Here is a 15831-nt window from a genome sequence, read left to right on the forward strand (position 1 = left end):
TGAGTCAGGTCATCTTTTGCATGGTGGAGCAGGACCACAGAATTGCTCTACTGGAGGGTGCCATTCACTCTAGAATACGTGACTGGTGCCCCCTGGAGTTGTGCAGTACACACCAGGAATGTTTATTGGCAATGAAAGGTCATAGAAGGGTACGGCAAGGAGGTCAAGCTGTTTCCCCTTGCAGTAGGCCCACCGTGCCCGGTACACGCACGTACTCCCGCACCTTTCCTAGTACCCTTGGTTCCCCCTTGGTAGGTCGGGCTCAAGCCTCTCCCTTTTCGAAGCCAAATATTGTTTGAGATAAGGCAGCTTTTCCCTCAACCTGAGGAAACTTTCCCTCTTCGGGCTGCGGGGTAGGCGTGACGTTATGGTCAGACATGGCGTTCGGGAGAGGCAGAATGACGACTCTGAGGGGACCAAGAAAGCCCAAAGGGGAGACGAGGGTTAGAGCTCAATCAAGATTGGATTTTGTCATGAAAGGCAGAACTGGCAAAAGCATCATTACAAGACATTAACCTTGTTACACACAGACGAACAAGCAGAGGCTGGGATTCAGAAATAAATTACACATAATAAACTAGAGAGAATAGGCTGAGAGCAACATTAGCGATTATGCCCTAAGGGGAGAGAAGGGCAAGACAGAAAATAGGCCAAAAAAAAAAAAAGGGAGTAAGAATTATCTCTGGACTTGGGGGGGGGTGTGACTGTGTATGTCACCCCTTTCTTGGCTTGACTCCCTAGGTATTAACTTCACTTTCATGAGGAGGTTTCTCTGAAGCTGTCTGTCTTTTGTTTTCATTTGCTGAAATGAGCATAAGAAAGCCACTCAGAGGGCCCCTTTCTCCATTCACAGGGACTTGTCCATTTCTGTGTGTTTCTAGCACAAAAGAATCCATTTCCATTCAGCCACAGCGGCCCTTAGAGTTTACGTGAGGTCCAGGCCTGCTCTTTCCTATTTTCTTCCAGGCTCGCTATTGTAAGCGGCTGTACAATCCTGACTGTGGCCAAGGTCCTCCATGGTGAGAGGATAAGCGCTTAGCCAGTTCTTGGTCCCTCGCAGCTCAGGAAAAGCTAGACTCTAGTGTCATGTCCAACATGGCTCTCGTTGCTTGTAGTGACTTGCTTTCGATAGCAAGTAACGGATAACCCATTCGACAGCAACTGAAGCCATACCGTCTGTTGTTAGTCAAAGGTTTAAGGTCGGCAGCTGTGCTCAGTGGTGCCCTCAGGAACCTAGAGCCTTTATTTTTCCCCCGCGCCATGTTGATTTTCATCTTCCATCTTGGATCTCATGGAAGCCAAATTCTCTGTGCATGGTGGCCTCACACAACAGATTTCAAAGGGAGCAAGTGAGGGGAGAGGGCAAGTGGGCTCTTCTCAAGAGCCGCCTCTTATCTCAGAGGAAATTTATTCCCAGAAGCCCCTGTCCAGTGAACTTCTTCCATTTCATTGGCCCAAACGGGACCACATGGCGACCCCTCGCTCTAAGGAGTAGGAAAGCAGATACTTGGCAGTGGAGAATGGGATTACTGTGTGGCTTGGACCAGTCATGGTTTCCCAGGCTACCTGGACAGGATCAGGGTTCTCATGGCGAAGAAGGTGGGAGGACTGTCACGAGTGTGGTAGCAACTGTTTGTGTTTTTAAATGAGGTAATGAAAACGAATACGGGGATTGTGTATGACTGCGCACCGAACACTGTTCTGAGCTTCACTGGGACTTGCATACTCAGTCGTTGCTATCACTTCCATTGTGTAGAGGAGGCAACTGAGTCACAGGTTAAATAACATACACAAAATTACTAAGCCAGAAAGTGAGAGGACCAGGATTAAGTAAGGTAATAAAATACTCCAAGTAGCCCATAGTAGGTACATGTTACTGACACCAGCTAACATGTTATCAGCATTTGATTTTTACTACTAACATTACTGTCTCTTCTTCATAACCCCCCTACCAATCAGGCTAAATCATTAATTAGCCTTATTCACCAACAAGAAAGCCAACCCCTAACAGGGTTATGTAAATTACCCGGTCAGCCAGTGGGTAAGAACTGAACCTGAATACGGACCTAAGCTCCCTGGCCCCCTCCCCCGAGGAAGTTTGCTTATGCCAGTAGCTCCCAAGTTCGAGACCACTGATTCCACGGCTCTACTACTCACCTGTGCTACTGATCCAGGACTTAATATGGAGAAGTACAATGATTACAGAATGGTCAGAAGTCCGGGAAGGACACTGGCAAACATGGTAATTTGAAAGCAATTTTTGTCCTTGTGCTTTTAGTAGCTTTTGAGCCACTTCTGTGTTTTTGGCTCCAAGCAGAATATCAGAGTATTTCATCCAGCCTCCTCAGCAAAGCCTCCCTGTGATGTCATGGTTCTTGGGCAATCAAAATGGCCACACTTATTAAGCAACTATTGTATACCAAATGTAGGCATGCACTGCCCCATTTGGTCCTTGTGGATGAATAATCAACAACCTTTAGCCATACATTTTTCTGTGCCCTGGGATGAGGGAGAAGGGAGTCTTTCAGTCAAAGATAGCAGTATGAGAACATTCCAGATGCCCAGATGACACCCAATTCTCTGAGTTAGCCTCTCTGCGATGCTCAAATATTTAATAAGAGTAATAGGCATGGTCAGCTGACCTTAAGTTTGAACAATTCTGGTTTTATTTTGAAACGAGATGTGTCGTGTGGTTTTGTTATTTTTTTTCAATCTAAAGGTCATCCGATTTTTCTCTTTCTACTCATAGTCATGAGGTATCCTTATCTAAACAGTGATCTATTGTTCTGATTCTCAGACCCACAGAGATTTTTTTTTCCTTAACTTCAATTCTAATAGGACAATTCCTCATCTTCCTTGACTACATGACAAGTATCTAACAGGAGAAAAAAAAAAAAAAACCCAAAAAACAAATCTCTAATGGGCTTTCCAAAAAATCTTCTTAAACTGAGTTCACTCTGGAATATTTTATGCAGATAAGTCACTTTCTCTTAGGTTATGACATCTTTCGCTTGAAAAGTGATCACAGCATTGGAGAAATCCTTGCTACCTTATCTTTTCTTCCCAGCTCAACTTCGACAAAGAAATGGAGACGGCACTTTAAAGGCTTCAGAAATCAATTTAGTCCATGAATCCATTTACTTTAGATGTTAATGAAACTTGGTGGGCTTAAAAATAATGAATGTTTAATAAGACGTAAATTGAAAGACATAAACACTGTCAGCAATAATGTAATGAAGTTAATAAGTCTTAGCCTCCCCTTGCTCACCACCCCTCTCCCCAAACAGGGCAATTCTAGGAGTTACACTGAGGCTCACTGGAGTTTTTACCAGCTCTCCTATGGGCTGAGACTTACATGTGGGTTTGGAAACCTGAGTACAATTGGGAACGGAGCTCTGGCAGATAAAGTCTGCTATCACACTGTGTTCAGTAGCTACCGACAGTAACGGCTCGCTCTGGCTCCGTATCTTCCAGAGATTTGTGTAGCAAACTCAGTTTCCTGCCGTTGAAGGCAGGAAGCAGCGTGAAGCACTTCATGCCTTTACCCAAGAGAGACCACGACGTCTTGGTCGACACTCTGTCTGCCCTGGGTTTACAGAGGGGCTCTATTTAATGATCAGGACCAAGTGTGTGATGCTATGAGCTCAACGCTCCGGACCACGGAAATGCCTTCAGGTTGGAAGTTGAGCTTTTTGTTGCTTCTTCAAGAGCATCAGCACCACATCCAGTCCTTTTGCTTAGTTCCCCCTTTGGCTCTGTGGTTTTGTCCTACCCGCCGCCGCCCATGACCATCTCTTTCCCTTTTTACCCTCTGAATTAATTACCCTGTCTTTGGGCCTCACGTTGCATCTGTCTTGTAAATCCACAGTCTCGACTCTCTGCCATCATGCCCCACAGGGCGGTCTGCCTCACATCTTGGGAAGTGGCTCGTCGAACCTCCCAGGAGCCAATCTCTAGCTAAAATAATTTGCAGCAGGATCGTGCAAACCGCCAAGCACAAGACTGTCTCTCTCCCAATTCAGCAGTGGGCTCTTTCTTGGCGATAAAGTGGAACTCGGTTTCATGTATCAGCTGGGGGAGTGTTAAATGGATGGCTGGCTCACTGCTGGCAATCAATACATGTTAATACATCGTAAACAAATGGCTTTCCACGGGTTGGGCAAGCGTGGGGATCCTGCAGATAGAGCAGATAAGCGGTTGCTCCTGGGGATCTTGTCTAAGAAAATGTATTTGGGGCTCAAGCAGGATCCTTCCTAGGTGGGCCTGAGTGATTATCGCTGTTAAAAATGATCTTTTTTTCATTTGTGCGTTTGTGTGCATGTTCAGAAAGACGGGGAGCAACCTGAGAGAGTCCCACCAATCGCATCATCTACCTTGATCCATTCCGACCTGACATCCGTTTATGGCACCGTGGTAATGAACAGGACCGTTTTGTTCTTGGGGACTGGAGATGGCCAGTTACTTAAGGTTGGTTTTCTGTGCCCTTCTGCAATGTCAATTTTAATAGTGATCCATTTTGTGCTTTTACATTTATTTATTTATTTATTATTTTATTGTTCCTGGGTTATACACGAGACCATATGAACTGCTTTGCAAACTGCTTTGCAAACTGCCCAGAGACCCTCAGAAATGACCACAAAGAGATTTCTGGAAATCTGTATGTGATAGCCTCCCAAGCCGTGTAAGGAAGCTCTGGCTGTCCTGCTTCCCAGTCATTCTCCCTCCCTTACTCATAAGCTGCCTGGGGGAGGTGAAGGGGGGGCGTCTGGCCCTCAGCCTCCCCCAGGCCACCTTCCTAAGACATTTAACCTTTTGGTTCATATCTCCTTTGTAATGGAAATGTACGACGCACCTGATTTCTTACAGCTTCAGACAGATGAAGGATTATAAGACCTTGAAATGTAGAAAAAAACAGTGCTCCTTCCCTCCAAGCCTGCTTGCCACCCATGGAGGGGTTTTGTTTTCTGCCCTTGGTACTCATACCACAGAGAGGTTAGACATACTTGGAGACTTCCCCTGACATCCTTGGAGACTCCCCCTGACTTGTATCTCAGAGGAGCCTTTTCTCCCCATAAATGGGTATACCACTGGTCAAGTTGGGATTTTTATTCGCTGGGGGGTGGGGGGGCAGTGGGAGGAGGAGACAGTAATGACTTGTCTGAAGTGGTAGAGTGGCTAGCTTATCAGTTCCATCGGCAAGCATTTATTGAACACCTTCCTGTGGCCTCCATCAACATTCATAGCTGGGAACCGCATGGTTTCTGTCACCCTAGGCTGATGTCCTTTTGCCTCCTGGTAGCCAGTTGATTTACTGTCAGCTCAGATTCCAAATCGAGTACAAGTAGATTTGATTTCTCAATTGATCTCCCATCGACAACTAGCTGTGCGGCTGTAGGTGAATCCCCTAATGTCTCTGAGCTTCCCGTTCCTCATCTCTAAAATGAGATTGGGCTGGACAACCTAGAAAACCCCTTCCTTTCCTGATGGCCTCTAATTCTGTCTTCTGTGCACTCATCCCCTGCTCTAGCCAAACCTATCTGTTCCCCCATGTGCATTGTGTCCTCTGGTCCCCCCCGCCCCCACCAGCCCCAACCTTTATTCCCACTGTGCCCTCTTCTGGGATTGCTTGCTTTGCTTGCCTTTTTTTTTTTTTTTTTTTTTTTTTACTTTCTTTACTGAATCCTACATGTCTATGCTTCTGCTCAGCTCATGCTCCATCTCCTGTTTGAAGCCAGGCCGATCATGTTTTCCCCTCATCTGAAATACTCATTATCTGCCTCATTCTTTTGGCTCATTACAGATGTCTCGTTTTGATGCCCAACCTCTTCACTCATGTTTGTCTTGCCTCCCCAACTTGATTTTTTTAAGCTTCTCAAGAAGGGGGTCCTGGATCCCCACAGCCTAATACAATGCTCGGTGCCTGGTAGGCATTTGATTTAATCTGTTTTCTTTGGAGGAAACCCAGTAACATATGGGAAAGAGTTTGTTTGTATACACATTCTTTTAAAATATACATTGATCATCTTTCCTGTTGTGTTAGATTTCTTTCCTGGGGAAAGGTAAACACCCATCAGTCATTCGACACAAGTTGCTTGGTGCCGGGGCAGTGACACGTGTGGCTCTCACCAACCTGGTCAGGCAAATTGGACCCATGAACCTGGCTGAGGAAAAGGTTGCCATCCATCCTTACCGGGGCCTCCTCACCAATTATCTCTTCAGATTGAGGATATTTTTGATGAGTTTTAGGACGAGAACAGTGTTTCCCCAAAGCTTAGCCAACCAAACTGTTTCAGGATAAATCAGAGGTGAAGGAACACAGGGCCGTAAATAGCTCCCCAGGGGATGGCCTGTCCTGTGTGCTCAGCCCAGGAGTTTGTGTGCCCCTGGCCAGTTTTCAGTGACGCTGTGGCACCGGGGGGCTGGGGCTGGGGCTGGGGCTGGGCCTGGCGGCAGCTCGACGCTGCCGAGGAAGAGGTAGCTGACTGGCGTGTGGCTTTCCCCGGCGCCTGTGTGGTGCACACCTTCAAAAGCCATACCTGAGGCCTTGTTTTTAGGATTCAGATAACATGGGCTGGTTGGGTGTTCTGGTTTATTTTGTGACTGCTGATGTTTGTACAGTGTTTGCCCTTGTGCCAGGCCCTCTGCGTGCTCTGACTCAGCCCCCTCCTGTGAGGTAGTTACATACGACACCCCTCTTCCCCATGAGGGACGTGAGGCCCAGAGAAAGTGGACGGTTTGCCCAAGGGACAGACGGCAGAACAGAGATTTGAATCTGGAGTGACTCCAGAGCCTGCGCTAATGTCCCTTGTGCCACCCTGAGTTTGTAATCTGTGTGCCAGGCCCGGGCAGCCGTTCCCTGAGCGTTCCCTGGAGGGGGTGGGAGTGAAGGATGGGAGGCACGTTGATAGGGATCCGTGGAGGCCAGTGATGGGGGAACCAGTGCTCCCGGGGTGTTGGTCAGGGTTTTTAGAAGCTCCTGGAAGAAACCCAGCCCTAGACGGAGGCAGACCATCTATCTGATTGAAGGAACAGCTAATGGCACGATAATGTCTTGGGAGTTAATCCTGGCTCCCGGCTTCCCTCAAGAAGGTCCCTTCCCTCAGGAGGAAGTTGTGAGGGTCAAGTTGAACTGACTTGGCCTGCCAGGCTCCCTCGGACAGCCCAGGAATTCCCAAGACATCCCCTGTGTATCCCATGTACAGATTCTTGGATGCCGCCCATAAAATTACCCAGAGTCCCAAGACCAGGATTGTGTCGATGATTGGAAGGCACAGATCATTCCTGAAGCCCTTTATTCAAAAACTTCAAGCTTCTCCCTTGCCAGACTTGTCACCAGAACCGTTAGAAGAGACGAACATTGATAGACACAAGCTTGGCTTCTTAAGCCACAGAGTGGAGGTACTAATGAGCAACGAAAAACAAAACCCAACCCGAGGCAGCCGGTGGGAGGAGGAGAAGAAAGGGGCTTGGATCCCCCACAGCCTGACTCATCAGATTCACAATGATCAAGAGTTGGCAGCCTTTTGAGATGCCAGGCACTGTAGTATATGTCTGGTTGGATGAGGGGCAGGAAACAGCAGTTGGGGGCCAATTGCTTTTTTTTCTTTTTCTTTTTCTTTTTTTTAATCACGACATACACACATAGACACACACACAAACTCTAATCTAAGCCTCTGAAAACCTCACGGAATTTTAACATAATTTAGTGCAACTTTAAACCTCAGGTCATTTAAATAATTTTTTCTTATTGTGAAAGTAATATATGTTCCTAGAGAAGGTTACAAAGTAGCAGGGGTTGAGGGGAAAACAGAACACCCCCCCCCCAAAAAAAAACCCCAACCCACCTCTTGTTCTATTATGTAGAGGCAACTGTTGGCAGCATTTTAGATTTTTTTTTTTTTGCGCATAGTTGAGGTCAGACTCTATCCAATTTTACATCCATTTTTTTCCCCTTCAGTTAATGAAGGAAAAATGCCAGAATTAAAATGTTACGGCAGACCCTTTGTAAACAGTATTTTTAAATAGCTGTATCATGTTCTATAATGTGGAAACATGACATTGGGCTCAGGCCGAGCTACTGATTCATTTTCCAAGTGTCCTTAAGGACCCATGCTGCTTCCAGGTGATCTTGCACCACCCCCAAAGGTAAAATTTTGCCGGGAGAAGTGGAAAACCGAAAAGACTTGGCAATGTGCGAATGCCTTCGCTGCCCTCTTTCTCCTGCCTTTATTCCTAGGTCCCTTTGTAAGATTTTAGAAAAATGGAAGGAATTCAGAACTTGAAAGGGTCCTTTTAACAGTGTATCCTTCCTCTTTAACTTTGTGAAGTGTGATCCTAATGGCTGTGAGATGGGTTTTGTGTCGTCACTCTCCCACCAACCCCCTCCCCGGCCTGCTATTTCCTCATTTTACTTCCCTTCTGAACAAGATTGCATGCTGTACTTTCTCAGTTGTCAGCGTCTCCTGTGAGATCAGCTGAGCGAGGATGGCCACGCTTAAGTCAGCTTTTGGGGACGCACATGTCACGTGTTGCAAGCCTGCACGCTGCAGAGTGCGCACCCGGTCTTATAGACAAACGCCGAATGTTTGTCCAGACGGTGGCACAGCCTATGGTGGGCTTTGGATTCCTTTGAGCTGACTGTCGCATATAGAAAATTGTCCTCATTTCAAGGGCACGATTGAATATTTTGAGCTTTTCCAGGTGTTAAAATAAGTAATAATGGAATATGCATGAAATTTGAAATTTGTGACTTTATGCATGCCCATTAACCTTTCCTGTAAGCATAAAAGAAGAGGCAGCAGCCGAGGCATAGTAATAGCTAACATTTCTGAGCTCTGACTTCTGTGCCAGGCATTAGAACCAGTGTCTGCATGGGTCAGCTCGCTTCATCCTCGTGAGGCAAATAGTGTTACCATCCCTACTTGAAAAATGAAAAAAACCCGAGGCTCGCAGAGATGAGGTAACTTGCTCAAGGTGATTGGGACTAAAGCAACCTGTCCCCCAACCAAACTGCACTGACAATTAACATGCAGTGTGCAGAGCTTGGTAGGATGTGTGGGACTGTTTTTGTTCTGTGTTTTTACATTTTCTTTCAAATATTGGAGTGTCTGGGTTAATACCAAGATGCAAGTATTTGAGGTTTTGTGAGAAGGGGCTCTGGCTTCTGTGGTTTTAGTTTGTTCCTATTTGGGGACAGCATCTGGCAGCCCAGCACAGTGCATACTTCTGTATTAGAGGAAGGCAGCAGAGCCTCCTCCTCCCAGGGCTGCAAGTAGCTCATGGGAGCCTCTGAACCTCCTGTGGGACTTCAGCTTTTCCCCCATGGGCTCTTTGAGAGCAAAGGTAGGAGATCTGTGTTCAAGTTGATTTTTGGAATGGCTCTCGCAGTGTTGGGTTCCTCCAACATCCCTAGGACTGAAGTAGGTTTCAGGGTACAGAAGCCCCATCCTGCATGTCCCCTCCCTGTGTCCAGCAGAGAAGCACTGCTCTCGCTGCTTAGAGTCGCGACTGGCTAGCCAGGTGGCCCTCAAAACTCTAATCCTCCAGGTGGATTTCATTTATCCAGACCGTGGAGCAAAATTCAGACCAGTTCCAGAAAGTTCTTCTGTATTCTCACAGAAATTTGTAAAGCGTGTGACACCTGAAGTGTGCCTTGATTCTGGTTTGGAAGTTTTCAAATGAAAAAAAGACCTAACAAAAATAACGAAATATTTTATAAAGACAAGCTCTATTTTTATTCCCATGGAATGTTCAAGTAAGGGAAAGGAAGCCGAGCAGAACCTAGGACAGGACCTGGAACTGGAAGGTTGGGGTGGTGGGGATGGCTGAGCTGAGGTAACAGGCCAAAAAGTCAAAACAGCAGGCAGTGTCAAAACTTGTGACTGGCTGTATAGGGTATCCTGTGAGGCTCGTTCAAGTTCACCTCCATCTCATTCTTTTTAGTTTGTGAGTTTGCAGGGACTCCCCAGTTTAGAACTATTATTGCCTTGTAATCCACAGCCCAGAACTTGTGGTTCAAGCTGTACTCTTCTCTTACTACTTTACACTGAAATAAGTAAATTAGAAATAAAAGAGGAGTTTGCCTTCATCTTGATATTTCACCTTTACTACTAACAACTGAAGCACTTTAAATACTGTTGGTTAATTACCTTCCTTTCTCGTGTGTGCATGGTTTATGTCCCCTTCACAACATTTTAAAGAAACTATTTATTAAAAGAAGAAGATTGGCTTGGTTGCCCTTTAACTGGTTAGCCCCACAGAGTTGAGGTGTAAGGAAAGAAATTTGGAGTATATATCTTAACTTTCTTGAATACCCATGGCTTTTCCATGTCATGGTAATAGTAAAGCAAAAAAAAAAAAAAAAGAATAATCTTTTAATTTTCCTCCTCCCCTCCCCTACCATCTTCCTCACCAGACTATCTTTTCCGTGGGTGGTGTTGAACTTGTAATGTAACTGTCTGGTGTGGAAGTCTCACACACTGCACATTTCAGGACTGGAGTTGGGAGGTTTTTGTATGCAACAAAAATCCCAAGGCTAGTTAATAGCCTACCATGAGACTTTAGGAGATGTCAACAGAAACAATATGTTGACACAAACTGAAATTCTCCACTGGGGAAAATTTGTTTTCTACACAGGCTTCAGCTGGAAAAATCTGAAGAGCCCTATAAAATCTTGAATGCTAATAGAATTGTTTTTCATTTAATAAATATTTATTGGGTTACCTTTTATGTGTCAGACACTATTCTGGGTGCTGAGGATACAAAAATGAATAAAACAGGCAACCCCCTTGCTCTCGTGATGGGAAGAAAAAGACAGAAGATACATAACTGAATTAATCAGCAGTAAAGCCATTTCAGACAGTAGGAAAGGTCCAGAGGAGGAAACAGACTGATGGGTAACAATGACAGTGGGTTGAGGTAGAAAGGCAACCAGGGAAAGCTGCTCAGAGGAGGTGATGCCTGAGAATCGAAGGATGAAGGGGGTAAATGAGAACATGCATGGCAGAGGCTAAGGTTGACTTCGGATTGGTTCGATATTAAAGGGATATTCTGGAAACAAGAGCTAAAAATCCACATCATGCCCAAGGAGTGTGTGTGAATTGGATGAGTTTCTTCTATACAAAACTCAACCCATTTTGGGTTTCTGTGACTCACTGTTACTTCCTGCATCGCTTCACGCATTGCGTTCTTTCTCCAAAGCTGCCCAGCTAAATAAACTGAGCTGAGGAAGGAACATTTCCCGTGCTCCGGTCCTGCTGGCTGGCTTCTCTGTGTTGACGTTGACACAAATTTTGCAATTAGAAGATCCAAGTGTTGTTTTGATGCCTCAGAGATGGGCTGGGGGAATCAGAGGCAGAGGAGGTGACATCAATAGAAATCTAAAGGGTAAAGAAAATCATGTCTCTCTGTCCTGGAGTCACCTGAGAGAGGTGAGGACCATGACCACAGAGACCCCGATCCCTCCACGTTTGAGCCCCTGTGATAAAAATGAGACGTTGCTGTTGTCCGATCCTCAGGGTTATAGTGACTGTTTCTCTGTAGAGTCTAGCAAAAAGAACAATTTGGCCCGCTCACTCTCACTTTTTGAATGTAAATCATATTTTTCTCAGATAATACACTGACATTGTTCAAAACTCAAATGAACCAAGAGGATATACAGTGAAAGTCACACGTTCCTGACCTGTGGGGCACCAGGGATATGGGTTTCTTGGGTATCTTCCCAGACATAAATATGTCTGCGAGCAAAAGAGGGAAGGTAGTCTTTCCCCATTGAATCAAATATACAACATATTACACATGCTGTATGTGTATATAAATGTTTATGTAATATGTATAGCTATATATGTAATGTTTTCAACGTATACACAAAGAGCTTCCTAATTATTTTTATGGCTACATGGTACCATACTGTTTATACCATATTTAATCAGCTCCCTGTGGTTGGGCATTTAGGTCATTGCAATCTTTTGCTTATAATGCATGATGCAATAAATCTCCATGTACAGGGGCGCCTGGGTGGCTCAGTGGTTGAGTGTCTGCCTTGGGCTCAGGTGATCCTGGGGTCCTGGGATCAAGGCTCCCGGCATCAGGCTCCCTGGAGGGAGCCTGCTTCTCTCTCTGCCTGTGTCCCTGCCTCTCTCTGTGTGTCTCTCATGTCTCTCTCAGTCTGGAGCAGCCACCTCCCATCCTTTATCCACAGCCATTGACTGACTGGGGAAATGAAGTCTGTTGTCTTGTTGAATGTCCCACAGTGTGAATTTGGCTGTTTTCTTGTGGTATCTATCATTCAGCTGCTTCCTTCCTTTTTTGTTTCCTAATGCTAAATGGAAGTTCACACTAAAGGCTTGATTAGATTCAGGTTTGGTTTTATCCGCAAGAACGCTTCACGGGTGGTTCAGCCCAATGATGCCTTTGGCGTGATGAATTCTTCCCGGACAGCAGCCTGTCTTCTCTTGAGCTGCACTTGAGAATATTTTTATCAAAAGTTTTTTTTAATGGCTTCCTGTTTCCTCTCTTCTCTATGACCACTTCTAGACCCTGATCAATTGTTTGTATCTGAGTTGATTAAGAAGGACTATGAATTAGAGATGGGAAGACAAGAACCTGGCGAGTCCACACTTGGGCGGTGTCTGCGTGATGTTTCCCTTTGTTCATAGTTTTTGGTAGGCCAGTGTTGTCCGATAGAACTTTCCACGATGAAGGAAAGGTTCTGTATCTGTACTTTCAGTATGGTAGTCACTACCCAGATGTGGCTAGTGAGCACTTGAGATGTGGCTAGTCTAACGGAAGTTCTACACTTTAAATTTAATTAAATTTAAATTTAAATAGCCATATGTGGCTGGTGGCTACCGTACTGAACGGTGCAGTTATTGTCATTTTTAAAAGACTTGTGACACAGACCTTTTCCACCACCCTTAGAAACTGATTCTAGTCCTTCTTTGAAAGTCCTATTTTAGTTACTGGGGTTGACTCTTACAGAGCTGCTACTGAATTTAGTGGCAGTTCATGGGCTCCTAGTGAGGTGCGAGTTGTACCAAATCCCAAATGGACTTGACCCAGAGCAGATGATGGAGGGAAGTCACCCCTGCAAGGCAAAGCCAGACTCAGGCCCAGGTCCTGGGAGTGGGGTCACATGCAGGAGGAGGCCCCATGTACCAAAATAATAAGGGGTCTTTTATAAAATAGCAAATATGTAATTGCCATCAGGATATGTGATACAAGCTTGCTGTTGCTCAGTAGATGCATGAATGTAGACTTTGAAAAGAGTCTCTCAGGTGCCAATTTTGCTTTTACAACCATGTGCCCAATGTAATTGCTGTCCTCAGTGGTAGAGAAACAGATATGGGTATTCTAGATGGATGTGTTCAAACTGATGAAATATTGAAGACCTTTGAATTTGAAAGTATTGCAACGGGCAAGGGGATGGTATAAAGACAATTAAGGCATGGCCTCTACTCAAAAGGAGCTTATAATCTAATAACATTATTATCTACTGTATATTTATTACAAGCTAAGAATTTTTCATAATTCTCCTTTGATCCTTAACAGTTATATATAAGAAAGGCATCATTAGCCCCATTTTATAGATAAGGAAGTTGAGGCCCAGGAAGGTTAAGTAAGTTACTGGTTCAAAGTAGCACAGCTTACTCAAAGGATAGAGCCAGGATGCACACCTGAGCTCAAGCTACCACCCTGTTTCTCTAGGGCTATGGTAATGGTCTCCTGATACGTATCCATACTTGTGCTTCCAACCTGCTCCTTAACCAGGTCACTACTCTGCTCAAACCCTGCAGTGACTCCATGTCTCTCACCTTGGAATAAGAGTGAGGTCTTTACAATAGGCAGACAAGAACCTATGTTATATCCCTGTTGCCTCTCTGCCTCACTTGTTTTGTTCAAATCACACTGGCTACCTCAGTACCGGTGGGTTGCTTGTCCAAGAGCCTGTGTCACCCAGACATCTAAATGATCCAAGTCATCGTCTCCTGCAAGTATCTACCTAAATACCACCTCTCAAAGCGACTTGCCCTGAGCACGGAGCATCCTTCTGTCTTTATCCCACTTTATTTTGACCTACATCACCTTCTCATAGAGTTTATAATTTATGTATCATCTGCTACCACTCCACTATACAAACACACATACACACATTCACAAGTTCTATGAGGGTAGGATTTTACCCCCCACCCCCACCCCATTTGTTCAATGCCATTTTCCAAACATCTAGAACATACCAGATGCCTAAGGACTATTCAGTAGATATTTATTGACTGAGGTGAGTGAAAATCAGGTTTGTCCAATTTCAAAGCCACACTTATATTTTATATATAAACATATACCTACCTCTTTGGGCCTGTTAAGTTGTCCTGGTTATTTTAAAATGCCTAAGTATGTAGAGTATTGTAGGAGAATCAGAGTAATCTGTGCAAATCTATGTCAAGCTGACTTCCTTTAAGTTTTAAGATCACTTGGCACAGTGTTAATGAAGCTGTCACTTGTAGCTTCTTGTAAAGCTAGATGTGGTAGGGAATTGTGGCCTTCGAGTTTACACATGTGAGGACACTTACCCCGCACTGAAGGGTGACTTTGGGGGGTGTGTGTGTGGCTGTGCTCGTTTTTACCAGCCTCGTGGAAGACTGAGTCAGGAGACTCTTAAGGAACATGGCGCTCAGCCAATATATGTAATGAGTACAAGGGCACGTGGTCTTAGAATTAAGCTTGTCTCACCACCCCACTATTCGACATATTTAATAGAAATCATATTTCTCTTTTTGAAAAAAATATAGGTTATTCTTGGTGAGAATTTGACTTCAAATTGTCCAGAGGTTATCTATGAAATTAAAGAAGAAACGCCTATTTTCTACAAACTGGTTCCCCATCCCAAGAAGAATATCTACATCTATCTAACAGCTGGGAAAGAGGTAGGTAAAAATACTAGTTATTGCTTCTGACTTACGAATAAAAAGTGCTTAATTAATGTCATCATCTAGTAGTGAAGCTTTTACTTTGAACTATTGAGTTTACCCACTGCTGCAGGCTTTGAGAAGACCCACAGTGGCTCACAGACACAGAATTAAAAACCTTACTGTCAGTAAGTAAGCAAGAAATATTACCTATTTAGACAATTTTATTATTGGCTATATTTCCAATGCCAAGTTTTCCAGAGGAGGGTGTGCTTGCAAATGGGTGCATAATCAGCAAGGTAACCGAATTTACACATTTATTGTGTGAGCACTGAACGGTTAGATGCATTTATGAATATACCCAATGGGGTTGGCTTTGGAATTTGGGGTTAATATCAGGCCACAATCTCATACACATTCATGAACCAGGAAATATATGGCACTCACCCTCTCTCTCTTAATTTATCTGGCTGTGTTAGTTTTTCTTCTTGCTTCTGCTTACTGAAATAAAAAGAATATCTTTTTACATTTTCTTCATTTTTACAAAGTGCTTTCACCAAGGAAGGGAAAAAAACTAATTTTTAGTCAGTCCCTATTGACCACATACTAGTTACCATTCTAAATATGGTCTCTCTACATGCATACAGTTGTGCCTGTGCACACACACATATAAAAACCATGGTGATGAAGTGTGTTAATAATTTAATGAGATAAAATTGCCCTTGTTTTATATATGAAGAGCCAAAGACTTGGAGGAGTTAAATAACTCACTCAAGGGCGTACATACACACACACACACACACACACACACACACACACACACACACAGGTTAGGCCCTGTCAAGGCTGGGACTTCAATTCTGGCCTGACCTTAAAGCCCATGAAAACAAGATCAGATCCCAAACTTGGGAAAATAGCAGCCACTTCT

At 44.5% G+C, this 15831-nt stretch overlaps 1 protein-coding gene across 1 annotated transcript in view; it reads left to right on the top strand.

Moving 5' to 3' along the window:
* PLXNC1 (plexin C1) overlaps positions 1-15831 on the top strand; it is a gene marked incomplete at its 5' end in the record, with an annotated part of 137172 nt that overhangs the window by 15969 nt on the left and 105372 nt on the right. Inside the window, 2 exons of the mRNA XM_038558657.1 lie at positions 4327-4467; positions 14787-14921. Of these exons, the coding sequence (XP_038414585.1) occupies positions 4327-4467; positions 14787-14921 (276 nt within the window). The remainder of the gene's footprint in view (positions 1-4326; positions 4468-14786; positions 14922-15831) is intronic.

Source organism: Canis lupus, chromosome 15 (assembly GCF_011100685.1).
Source record: "Canis lupus familiaris isolate Mischka breed German Shepherd chromosome 15, alternate assembly UU_Cfam_GSD_1.0, whole genome shotgun sequence".
NCBI lineage: Eukaryota > Metazoa > Chordata > Mammalia > Carnivora > Canidae > Canis > Canis lupus.